General features: G+C 38.8%; 2 protein-coding genes across 2 annotated transcripts in view; both read left to right on the top strand.

Moving 5' to 3' along the window:
• The window catches only part of nck2b (NCK adaptor protein 2b), a 45,033-nt gene extending 37,109 nt beyond the window's left edge, over positions 1 to 7,924 (top strand). Inside the window, exons 3-4 of the mRNA XM_058403853.1 lie at positions 3,422 to 4,116; positions 4,520 to 7,924. Coding sequence (XP_058259836.1) covers positions 3,422 to 4,116; positions 4,520 to 4,714 — 890 coding nt within the window. The 3' untranslated portion in view covers positions 4,715 to 7,924. The remainder of the gene's footprint in view (positions 1 to 3,421; positions 4,117 to 4,519) is intronic.
• Positions 7,925 to 10,469: 2,545 nt separating this feature from the next.
• Positions 10,470 to 13,055, top strand: otos2 (otospiralin 2). The gene is made up of 3 exons (XM_058401898.1): positions 10,470 to 10,527; positions 12,322 to 12,339; positions 12,809 to 13,055. The coding sequence occupies exons 1-3, from the start codon at positions 10,470 to 10,472 to the stop codon at positions 12,991 to 12,993; spliced, it is 261 nt and encodes an 86-aa protein (XP_058257881.1). The 3' UTR covers positions 12,994 to 13,055.
• The last annotated feature ends 562 nt before the right edge of the window (positions 13,056 to 13,617 follow it).

The raw sequence follows: 13,617 nt of genomic DNA, 5'->3' as shown, positions 1-13,617 counted from the left end.
ACAGCTGCCCTTTTTAGCAAGCTTCCATCTTGGATCTTAACATCCTAGTTATCTAGACGAAATTGGATGAGACCTGGGTCCTGACATCCTGTAACCACTGAGAGACGCATTTGCTTGATAGTGTTGTGAGTCATCTTCTGCTGTGCATATTCTTCATATGTTTCTATGGAAAATAGTGACCTCCATGACTCACGGCTCTCTACAGCTGCTATTTTTGTTGCTTGTTAAAAGCTGATTGTTGATCCCTGATTCTACAAGACTGCAACTGTGAAAAATAAATAGTTTGTATAAAGAGTCATAATAGTGGAGTAAGCAGTATATAGCCACACCTGTTCATTCAGAGAAAAATCTATGCTAGTGAAATATATCTGCTGTTATCTGAACAAGCAGAACTGGACAAACCATTCATTCATTACCTAATACCCATTCTAACAGCTCTGTCATTGACTCTGTCAGCAAGTACATTAATATAAAGAGCAGACTTTTAGGATAATGAATAAGAGCACAATATGCACATGCATGCAGGATAAAATACATTTTGCCTGTCAGTTTAATAGGCACCATCAATGCTTTCATTAAACTGATTGACAGTTGATGAGTTATTGATAAGTCCTTGATCAGTCGATGAGTCAGTTATCAGTCAGTGATTAATTAGGGACTAATTAATCAATGATCGTTCAGGATAATCAGTCAGAGAGCAATGAACAGTCATTCAGTCAATTATTATTCAGTGTTGAGTCAGTGATCAGTCAGTGATAAATGATCAGAGATGATCTGATGAGACATTGAGTCGGTGATCAGTCGATGATTGAGTCATTGGTCAGTCAATTATAGGTTAATAATGAGCCACCTATCAGTCAGTGATTGATTAACAGTCATTGAGAAGTCAGTGATTTATCATCAGAGCTAAATTCTTACTCATTGGTAGTCAATGATCAGTCAGCGGACCAGTCAGTAGTCAATAATTAGTCAGTGATTATTGATCAGTCATTGATGAGTCAATTAAAAGTCAATAATGAGCCCACAAGTCAGTGACCAATGATGAGTCCATGATCAGTCAGTGACCATCAAGTCAATAGCATCAGTCATTCCATCATTCAGTAACAAGTGTACTCTGACCAGTCAGTAAACCCATTAGAGTGTATGTGTGTGAAGTATCTGATCTAAAAGAGAGTTTAAATTTTACATTACTTTAAATAATCTTTAAGATTTCACATGGAATGACTTTTATTAACTATGTGATGTCCCAAGAAAACCTTTTTACAAAAGTCGAATGCACAGATGTGATCTTACCAAATGTTGTTGTTATTATATGTATAATATAAATAAAAATATATATATATAATATATAATTATATTTAATGTGCATGTACTATTCAGTAAAATACAATATATTGCCCTCTTTCATTGCTGCTTTAAAGCCAAGTATATTGCCCAAATATGTGAGCGGTATTGCTACTGAATTGAGGATTGTTGATAAAGAAAGACTGTGTTGTGGTTAGAGATTGTGTGCAGACGCATGCACATAAAAGACTCGGATTACTTGCCTCCATTTCCTCAGGAAGACTTTGACAGTTTGAGCGTGTGTACAAGAGAAAACATACTCCTTACTCCATCCTACATTCTACATTCTACAGAAGCATGTAAATGCAGACAGAATGTCAGGCGTATATTCCGTCTGCCGGATAAAAATAGAGAGCCGGTCACGGTGCGAGCATGTTTATGGGAGACTGGCAGTGCAAAGTGCTGGTATGTGATTTGCACAGTAACAATAGGCTTGAGTACTTTATGGTCTCAGTTCAGGGATTTCAGCTTTTGTCATTACTGGTAAGATATTAACTTATAATATTTATTTCTTACATATGTTATAAAATTATACCAAAGTCACAATGTAGATAACAAAAATCATTTTTGCTTACATCTAATTTTGTTTACATCAAAAATCATTACTTTTAAATCTAATCCTCTTGTATAGAAACAACAGCCAAATTGAATTGTAAAGAAATGCTTCAAGTTGGCTAGAACCCGGCTAGTTTAGTGTCATTTCCTCACACAGTGACTATCAGTTTGTTGTTAAAGCCAAAAGTATTCGCTCACCCATCCAAATAATCAGAATCAGCATTTATATATAAATGCTTTAACAACAAACATATATATATATATATATATATATATATATATATATATATATATATATATATATATATATATATATATATATATATACTGTATATATATACTGTATATAAAATACCGCTCAAAAGTTTGGGATCACTTGCATATTTCAGCTTGATTTCAGCTACAAATGAAGACTCTATCAGCCAATCCATCTTGTGGGAGATGCTCCAGGAAGCACGAAGTGAAATCTCATCAGAGTATCTTGAAAAATTGACAGCTAGAATGCCCAGGCTGTAATTTTTTTCGTTTGAAGAAAACATTCATCATTTCCATAAATCATTATTTCTAACTCTGACATGTCAGCATGTCCTGTTCTTTTGCTGTATTTTCTATTCAGACTAATTACTATAAGCACAGTCACTCATCACTTTATCCCCGTATGATACACACACTTGCTGCTTGCACTAGTCACACATTTTGAACTGTATATTGTGTTTTGTACGTTATGCCATCATATGTGATGTACACTACTGTTACATTACTGTTATTTAGTAGTTATCAGACTTTATAAACACTACTATCCTGTCTCATACTCTATATATTGTGGTGTTTATTTCATTTTCCTGTATAGTGTAAATTGTTGTTATTTAATGTCTGGACTTCTGAGGGTCACGTACAGCTGGTACCATATTCCTTGTGTGTTTTAAAACATACTTGGCGAGTAAACCTGATTCTGATTCTGTATAGAGATTAGTAACGTGACGAAGCAACAATGAGGCTTGTGTTTAAAAGCTGTGAGTGACTTTTAAATCATTTTGATGATGCCGAAGTGACAGAGATACGTGCTTCCTCTGAGACACCTGAAGCAGCCACGTCTTGATGAACTGCTGCTCATGTTGCTTTACACAGCAGTGTAACACACTCGGAGGAATCTCACCCTCTTCCTCACACATGATGCCTAATCACTGTGATTGAGGGGGTAATATATACTTGTGCTTTTTTTTTTTAAAAAAAAAAGAAAATAGGTACATAAAAATATTTTACTGGCAGAAAAACTAGCCTTTTAGGCTCCTCCTGCAGCATACATTTACTAGATACTACATACACAAATTACACACGGTTATGAAGTTTGAAATGAAGCAGCGTATAACATTTCTAAGCTCACCAGGAATTTGAAATTTTTGTGGAAAAAAAACATTTTTTTTGTTGTAATTTATAATCCAACATGTTATTTGATTTCTGCTGTGTTATATTATTGTGCTTTAATTTTATCGTGCTTTGTAAACTGGACTTCTTGTTGCAGGTCTGGGTAAGACTAAGCGGAAGCCGAGCACGGAGGCCGAGTGCCCATCAAACGGTGTCGGCGCAGGAGCAGAGCGCATCTATGAGCTGCACACTGCGGCAGTGGCAAAGTTTGCGTACACGGCAGAGCGTGATGATGAACTGAGCCTGGCGAAGGGCGCACGTCTGCTGGTGTTAGAGAAATGCAGTGATGGCTGGTGGCGCGGACGCTGCAGCGATGGCCGAGCCGGCTGGTTCCCCTCCAACTACGTCCAGGAGGAAGATGAAGACGAGGAAGAGGATGAGGAAGATGCGGGTACAGGTGACAGGCAGTGCTCACGAGTATTGCACAAGGTGCAGACGCTTTACCCCTTCAGCTCAGCCACAGAGGAAGAGCTGAATTTTGAAAAAGGAGAAATCATGGAGGTGTTGGAGAAGCCCGAGAATGACCCAGAGTGGTGGAGGTGTAAAAACAGTCAAGGCCAAGTGGGTCTCGTGCCCAAAAACTATGTGACTGTTCTGAAAGATGGGTTGGCACAAGGAGGAGGGGCCAGCAGTTTCACGGCCCATTCTTTGCAGCATCCAGGCCCCGCCTGCACGGGCAGATTCGCAGGGAAGGAGTGGTACTACGGCGGCGTGACGCGGCACCAGGCTGAATGCACACTAAACGAGAGGGGAGCCGAGGGAGACTTCCTTGTGCGGGACAGCGAGTCCTCTGTGAGTAATCAGGGGTATTAGAGGGTAAACATTCAGGGCGGTGCTTGAAAATTCTCTGAATAGGCAGGTTGTTTGGTTACAGCACTTTTCTGCTTGCCAGAGTAATTCTTGAACATTTCACAATGTTGGAGCAAGGAGCAAAACTATAAACTGTTCCTATTATTCCAATAAATGACTGTGCTCATTAAAAATTCTCATAATGTGTTCATATAACAGAAGGGTTTATTGAGCTGTTTAAACAGAAACGTTTAAAATTTTTAAGTAAAATCTATATACTCAGCTTTTCTCATTAGCTCATGTAGATATTATGTGAATCCCACAAAAATACAGAGAGCACACCGGTGAAGAAAATGAGATGAATCTAGTGTTGCTCATGGCACATTGTTTCTGTGTCTTCCTTTAGCCGAGCGATTACTCCATTTCCTTGAAGGCGTCGGGCAAGAACAAGCACTTCAAGGTACAGTGCAGCGAGGGCGTGTACTGCATCGGGCAGCGGCGTTTCAACACTATGGACGAGCTCGTGGAGCACTACAAGAAAGCCCCCATTTTTACCAGTGAGCACGGAGACAAGCTCTACCTTGTCAAACCCCTGCAGTGACCTTCCAGCCAAAAATGAGCCTTGAGAACCTAAATAGACCTCACTCTGAGCCAAGCCTCCTTACTGTTCTCCTTGGTGGTCAGTTCTCGCCAGCAAGTGGGCAACAGCGTGCCAACGCAAGCAGCCGGGCAGTGACATCATCCCTTCTCTTTGAATCGTTGTCATTTCCTGTTTACTACTTCATATATTCTGTCATTGTTATGCAAATGCCTGGTAAGAAATCAAGTATCGAGAGATAATAAGTGGTACACACTTTTGTTTCGGAAGTTTCGATTCAGATTTTACACAGCAAACAGACTTAAGTTCACAAGAAGTAGCCTTTTTTTAAATAATATTATTTGACGGTACAATAGGGAATTTTACATGACAGTGTGTGTAAGAGGAGCTACAGTACAGGACTATCTATACGCGTTGTCAAAAAGAGCCGATTTATGACACACAGGTACTGACTGCCCCCTGCTGGACACACTCTCTCACACGCACGCGCACACATACACACACACACAGACAGAGCTGCATGGACTCACAAGGGAGGTCTGTTTATGAGATGAGATGAATGTCAAACACTCAACCAAATGTGCCACACACTCATTAAGTGTAACACACTCCACATTATTCCAACCCCAAAATGAGGCGTACTATATCCTTATGGGTATCTCGTATAAGTACAAGAGAGCTTATTCTGTACACCCTGTTTAATTTCCCAGCTTTTTAAAGTATTTGTCTGAATGTAAGAGCATTTTTATTTAAATCTGTGTCTATTTAAACTTAGGTGCATATAGGAGGAATTTACTAAGCACTGTACCAATGACCGTTATATTGGAAATACATTTTGTTTAATTAAACGTTTTGCAAAATAATGTTAAAAATGTCTCAGCCTTTTGTTATTGATTGGGTAACATTTGGAGAACGAGAGTAAAAAATGACCATCTTTCAACATGTTTAGTCAGTTCAGTCCAGAAAGTTTCGCATAACCTTCACTATAGACCAGGGGTCAGTTCAAATTTAGTTTACATTTAAAAGTATTTGTCTTGAATTTGAGAATAAAAATACTTCACTTTCCATTCATTTTTTTTAAAACAATGTGTTATTGTCATTGAGATATTTTTATTAAACAGGTCAGTTTACACATCAGTCCAGCGAGATCTATGAACATTCGTGTGTCCATCTCGATCAGCTCCCTAGTTCAGTAGGTTGCGAAATGATTCAAGTGCTGAAATGTTCGCTTGCTAAATATCCCACAATGCATCACATCGATGCTACCATAATGCCACTGCAATATATTCCCCTACTGGAAATAACGTCATATTTTCTGATGCCTCTCGGCTTGAAAAAAGAATGGAGGAGGAGTTCTCGGTCAAGTTCATCTACAAATGTCAGTAGCTTCTTAGCGATGATGTAGCTCTTACTTAGGTTTGTGATTTTTAACTTCTATATAAAGACTACTTTGTTTAAGTCTAACAACTTTTAAATGTTTACTTAAAACAATCCACTAGCTAGAAATGTTGCAAGGATATGTAACAGAACAATTAAAATATTTTTTATAATAGATATCAGAAAAGATACCTGCTCTGCTGCTTGTTGTTGAAGCCCGTGGTATTGATGTACTTAATCATGCCCTAGAAATAGTGTGACCCCAGTGTGTAGTGAGCTAGGGTCTTCACCAGTGCCTGAACTCTTTTACATAACATACAGTCTTCACAAACTAGGAAGCTGATTGAGACGCACCCTGTGAATACTGTCCATTGTCTCTGGTTATTGAGCTGCTGATGTACATACACCATAAGGCTGGAATTATGTGGAGACCTGACCAGTCATCCCTCATGTGCTTACTAAATATTTCATTCCAGATTTGATCCCTTCTGGGAAGCCTTTTAACTAGATTTTGGAGTGTGGATTTCTGCTCCTTTAACCAAAATATCATTAGTGAGGTTGGGTGCTGAGGTTGAGCACGTATGTTGGATGAGAAATCCTTCTGAACAACTGTGTGCTTCCAACTTTGTGGAAACAAAAATATGGTGTCCACATACTTTTAGCCATATAATGTAAAAGCATATACAATGATCAGGCATAACATTATAACCACCTGCCTAATATTGTATTGGTCCCCCTTTTGCTGCCAAAACAGCCCTGACCCATCATGCACTGTGTATTCTGACACCTTTCTATCAGAACCAGCATTAACTTCTTCAGCAGTTTCAGCAACAGTAGCTCGTCTGTTGGATCGGATCACACGGGCCAGCCTTCACTCCCCACGTGCATCAGTGAGCCTTGGCCACCCATGGCCCTGTCTCCGGTTCCCCACTGTTCCTTCCTTGGACCACTTTTAATAGATACTGACCACTGCAGACCGGGAACACCCCACAAGAGCTGCAGTTTTGGAGATGCTCTGATCCAGTCGTCTAGCCATCACAATTTGGTCCTTATCAAACTCGCTCAAATCCTTATGCTTGCCCATTTTTCCTGCTTCTAACACATCAACTTTGAGGACAAAATGTTCACTTGCTGCCTGTTATATCCCCCCCCCACTAACAGGTGCCATGATGAGGAGATAATCAGTTTTATTCACTTCACCTCTCAGTGGTCATAATGTTATGGCTGATCGGTATAATTGGCAACAATCTGCAATAGAAGATATGCTAGAGAAGCTGCTCTGGCTCATGTTTGGAGATTACAGTTGCTGACCTACAGCTAGTTTATCATTTATTACACAGTATTTATACTATATACATACACGATTTGATCCACTGGTATACTTTGCTTCATTCTACCTGCTGACTAGTGCATTGTTTTATTATTGTTGTTTTTTAAAGCTTCATGTACAGGATTTGTCTGTCACTCTGACCCAGTTGTCTTACTGTACTGACACAGATCTTATCATGCTGTAATCCACAGTTTACTGTCTGATCCAGGGATTTTGTATTGGGAGACCCAAATCATAATGATTTCACTATGAAGGATTAGGATTAAGAGATTAAGATTGAAATCAGCGTGTCCTGGTGTTAGACAGACACACAGGATGTCATTGCTATTTTTAGTTGCCTTAATGTAAGGAACAGTTGAATAGCAATTAATAACTTTCTGTGTACAAGATCTTATCTAACAGGAGCATAAAGATTCATTTTGCTAATTCAGTATCACTGTTCTGAATCAGGGCTTCTGTTGGGTAAGTATAGAGTGTAGTAATGTATATGTGACAAATAAAGGCTCCTTGAAAAAATTCTGCTTGTTAGCCCTGAAACAGTACAAAATGATGTATTATTGCCTGAACACTTTCTTAGAATCAACAGTAGAATCAAGAATGAAATAATTTCTATAAGGTAAAAGGCCTGAATGGCACCATAATCATGGAATCAACCTGTCTGTATGTTGTTATTGTAAGGTATTATTAAAAGTTGAAAAGGTTTGTAATATGCACATGATGGATATCAATTTGGCAAAAAAAAAGTCCAAATGTGGAAACATCACTGGAAAGGACAGATTCCTACAGTAAAGATGCGATGATATGATTGGCTTCTCATCCAAGCTTATGTGAGCTGTTACTGATCCTACAGAAGGTTAAAGATGCTCATATGCATCAAGTATATAATAAAACCTGATGGGGCATGCTATTATAGGACTATATCTAACGACTGGATGGTGCAATGGTGCCTTTAACAGTTCTTTTCCCATCATGCTCCAAAGTGTTTTTTTCCCCCCTTTTCTAGCTCAGCAGTTTCCCAAAGACCAAACAAGTTTATTCTTGCCTATGTTGTAGGAGTCTTTTTCTGTTGTTACAAAATGCAAATGAAAGAGAAACTGCAAAACCCTCTAGCTTTAGATTTTTCTTTCACAGAAAAAGTTACAAAATGTTGACATTAGAGACACTGACGTTAGTCACAATTAGCTCCAATCCATAAATGTTACATTAACACCTTATTACAGCAAATGTCATAAGAATTAGATCCCTTTTTTAAATCAAGAAACACATTTTAATCTCTTCATTAGACTTAAAGTTTGTGAGTATGCCAAGCAAGTCCTGAAATCATTTTAAATAATAATTATTATTTGAATATGTGCATTAATATACACCAATCAGCTGTTACATTAAAACCACTTGCCTAATATTATGTAGGTGCTGCTATACCAGCTCTGAGCCATTGAGACATGGACTCCACAAGAGCTCAGAAGGTGTGCTGTGTGGTATCTGACACCAAGATGTTAGCAGCAGATCCTTTAAGTCCTCTAAGTTATGAGGTGGAGCCTCCATGGATTGGACTTGTGTTTCCAGCACATCCTACAGATGCTCTATCAGATTGAGATCTGGGGAATCTGGAGGCCGAGTCAACACCCTGAACTCTTTGTCATTTTCCTCAAACCATTCCTGAATGATTTTTGTAGTGCAGCAGGGAACATTATCCTGCTGAAAGAGGCCACTGCCATTAGGGAATACTGGTGTACTTGGTCTGCAACAATGTTTAGGTAGGTGCTACATGTCAAAGTAACAACTACTTGAATGCCAGAATTTCTCAGCAGAGCATCACACTGCCTCCACTGGCTTGCCTTCTTCCCATAGTTCATCCTGGTGCCAGCTCTAGGCCATCCAGCCAGACTAGGCCACCTTCTTCCATTGATCCATGCTCCAGTTCTGATGCTCACGTGCCCATTGTGGAAACTTTTGGCAGTGTACAGGAGTCAGCATGGTCACTCTGCCTATACAGCCCCATGTGCAGCAAAATACAATGCACTGTGTGTTCTGACAGCTTTCTATCATAGCCAGCATTAAACTTTCAGCAATTTATGCTGCAGTAGATCTTCTGTGGGATCAGACCAGACAGGCTAGTCTTTGGTCCCCACTTGCATCAGTGAGTCTTGGGCACCCATGACCGGTTGTCTTTCCTTGAGCCACTTTAGGTACTAACCACTGCACACTGTAAACACCCCACAAGACCTGCTGTTTTGTAAAAGCTCAGACCCAGTCACATAGTGTTCACAGTTCAGCGCTTGTCAAAGAGGCTCAGATCCTTACACTTGCCCATTTTGCCCTGCTTCTAATACATCAACTTTGAGAACTGACTCTTCACTTGCTGCCTTATAAATCCTATCCCTTGCCCGGTGCCATAGTAATGAGATAATTAATGTTACACACGTTACCTGTGAATGGTCCTAATTTTAGGATAGCATTTTTTATGAGGTTCGTTTCCAGGGCCTCATTTCTTGAATATTTGCTGCATTTCACAAAACAAGCTTTGAAGCACATAGCACTCTGGTGTGTGAGATTTCACTACAAACAGTAACAAGGCATTATAACCTGGTGTTATGGAGGTATTATATATAGAGGGGATATGTGAAGTGCAAACAGAGCATTCCAGCCCTCAATCTGTTCTCTGTCAGCGTCTTGGCTTAAAGAACTGAAACATCTTCAGAAACACACCAAGAGCTACAGGAGTGGAATACGGTGCTGCAGGTAATCTCACACACAGCTGCAATTATCATTATTGCCTTGTTTCTGTGCTGATTAGAATATTAGTGTATATGAAGCTCACCAAGTTTCATTAATTTGTTAGTTTTCTACAATACAAAGCATTGTATTAGAATTAATGTAATGAAAATTGACATTTAATAAATGGCGGGAAATGTATCTGGAAACAGCAGTGTTTTAGAAGCATATTAGCCACATAATTGTCTCCTTGCTGATGATGGCTAATACTCACTCACTTTAACAGAAGGAAAATACACTGTCATTAAGAAGGCCTTTCCTTTCAGCAAAGTGACCATGCCTCGCTTTTCGCTAGTCCTGTGCGTGCTCGTGCTCGGGCTCTTCTGCCTGTCAGGTAAGAGACCTAGCTACTTTTAAATCCTTATTATTTAAATAATAAAGCATATGCCTGCTGTTTGACAGTATAGTCAGTGCCAGTTCATCTGCATTTTGTTCTCAGTTTTGGTTTTCTTCGGCTTTGGATGATGATTGTGTGTGTGTGTAAGATAATTAAAAAAACCTCACAAGGTAATAGTTTGATGCCGAAAGAAGTTGGTTTTTACTCTCATGCGGGAGGAAGTGAGCAGTCAGATATGAAGCCTGCAGGAGAGAAGAGAAATATTACAATGGCAAGAATATTCAATACAGCCCTTTTTACACCAGAAGCAAGGCTATTCATGAAAGGCTTTTCCCCCTCACACTATGAATCTGCACTTGTGGCACATGCATTTCTATGTTTTCGTTACCTCTGTACTGACCATCAGATCATTAACATATATGATCACTGTGCTACTGCAGTAGGTCTGAAATATTTAAACGCTATTCAGTAAAGCTGATATTCAGTAAACCTATTCTGGGCATTTTAAGACTTCTGTTCATTATTTCTCTATATTACATAATTTAAACACAAATTGCAATGGGAAAATTTTACACAGCAGTTATAGATAACAGTGTCACGAGGAGGAGGTTGAGACAGATGCAGATGCCTGATTATCTAGACCAGGCAAAACCATACCAAATTACACACAAAGTCAGAAACGTAAACAAAGGCTTGGCACTGTACACTCAGAACACAAGGTAAACTGAGTGTATTTTCAGAGTGTGTGTGTGTGTGTGTGTGTGTGTGTGTGTGAGAGAGAGAGAGAGAGAGAGAGGATGTGCATTGTGTGTGTGTGTGTGTGTGTGTGTGTGAGCACAGGTCTGTTGAATCAGAAGTCTAGTGACTGTGAATGAGAGAGTGATTGTCTACTGTGGGAAGCAGAGTCCAGTGCAGCCATCCTAATACAAAGAACGTCCCATTTTTCATCATTCTCAGAATATGGTGACGCTGAGACCATTATGTATTTATGTTCTATTTGAAAATTGTGACTATAATGAATTATATATATACACACACAATTCATTATTATTATTATTTTATTTATTTATTTTATTATTGAGGTGTCATTACGTGCCTTAACCATAACCCAAGTCACCGGAGGTGTTAACGTCACTGAGGTGATAAACACAGGCCATAACACTAGTAACAGTAACACCAGACAAACCTCCATTAAAATTCAAAAAGGTTTATATAAAATAATTTGGAACTAGCATGAGACTAGAGTGATTTTCAGTCTATGAGAGAGAGAGAGAGAGAGAGAGAGGATGTTTGAAGCACAGACAATTTCAATTAGGAATGTGCATAAAAATCACTGGTTTTGAATTTATTTATTTATTTATTTAAGTTAAAATTCATTTTCAAACATCAACAGCATTACAAAGTACACATTTAATCACACTATTAATCAATTATATGTAGCATATTTCATTTATATTTCATTTTTTGTGTGCTCTTGAAGCAGTCTCTGGCAAAAGAATTTCCTTTAGGATTAATAAAGTTCTATCTTATCTCATCTCTAAACTTTCAACATGTCAGAGGACAGTTCAGCTTCTGTACTGAATTCAACTAATTATTAACACTTTGGTTGCCTTTCAGTCTGCCATTTACGGAGATCAGCAACCGTCCTATGCATGCTGTCCATTTTTTTACACTGTGAAAATAATGCATTTGACCAAAATTCCATTATCGTCAATGAGCTAGCTAACAGAGTAGACTCTAATTTCCATTTGAAGCTGATTTTACTCACTCTGCTTTAAATCTCCATTGCAGGTGCTGAAGAGAGCCACGGTGAGCACTCACTGTAAATATTATGTGTAGATTAGACAATGATCATGTACGGTATTGAACATATCAGCAGATTCAACAGGCACAATATTCGTAAGACAAATTTTTTAAAACCTAATGACTCGGCTAGTCATAATGAGATTAGTTTATTGCAAAGATATATGTCCAGAAATGGAGAGTAAACGCATGTTAGATATTTCTGCCTGACTGACCACAATTCTGTCCTCTTCCACTTCTGATTGTCTTTCGTTTAGTACTCTGCCCATGCCTGTTAAAACAATGGATTAAGACTATAAAGTTTATTATATGACATTAGCTCAATATCAGCACCTGTCTAATATAAAATCAACATATTTTATATACTGATACTATAATGTAGTGAATTTTTACAAGTGCAAGGCATTAAGTTGTGCATTAAGTTATTCTTTTAATCATTCCTCATTTGGTGTTCAACTGTCTGACTGGCTCTCAGCAGAGTCCAGGGAAAAGCGGGACATGCCAAACTGGGCTCTGACCTCCTCTGACTTTTTCGGCTGGATCGAAGAGCTGCGTAATCATGCTGGCTACGATAAAATCGACGAGCTGGCCAGAACCTTCTGGGCTCATTTCCCCTCGGCTAGTCGTCTGGGCTACGATTCTCCACCTCATGAAGAATAATGGAGTATACACTTTTTTGACTGTGTAAAAGAATGCTGTCACATGAGTAAATTCCTGCCACTTTCCAGAAGTTCCTGTCTATCTTGAAGTACCATTAAGGATTGTCAAAATGTCTGACAGTACAGCACATGTACAGTCACTTTGTCCACCACTAGATAGTGGAGGCCAAGTATAAAAGGTTTTTTTCTTTTTAAATAAATAGAATTAATGTTGTTAAGCAAACAATAAATATGTGCTGCATGCCTCAATTCTGTCACTGTAAATAGTAAAAAAAAATCACTTTTAAGCAAAGTTTATTCATGTATTCATCCTCTTTGAGACTGCTGTAGCTACGCAGACTGCTGTAACTGCTGTGGGTGAAGTAAAATGTGTTGAAAAGGTAGAGTGGTGAGGAACAGTAAAGAATGTAGCCTGAAGGCTAAGATAACATTGCAGAGATGCTTCTCTCTTTCAGCCTCGGGCTGTCTACATGTGTTGATCTATTCATATTGCAGTTGCACCTATTTCTGCCTCTAAGCCATGTGGATGTCATGTAATCGGGGAGAAGACGCTAATCCAGTTTCAAATATACAATGAGCAAAGACTGTTATTTTGTAAACACACATCCACACTGATATAATTGAA

The sequence above is a fragment of the Hemibagrus wyckioides genome, linkage group LG11 (genome assembly GCF_019097595.1).
Source record: "Hemibagrus wyckioides isolate EC202008001 linkage group LG11, SWU_Hwy_1.0, whole genome shotgun sequence".
In the NCBI taxonomy this organism is placed as follows: Eukaryota; Metazoa; Chordata; class Actinopteri; order Siluriformes; family Bagridae; genus Hemibagrus; species Hemibagrus wyckioides.
The sequence above is the reverse complement of the archived record's forward strand: the minus strand, read 5'-3'. Positions and strand labels throughout refer to the sequence as shown.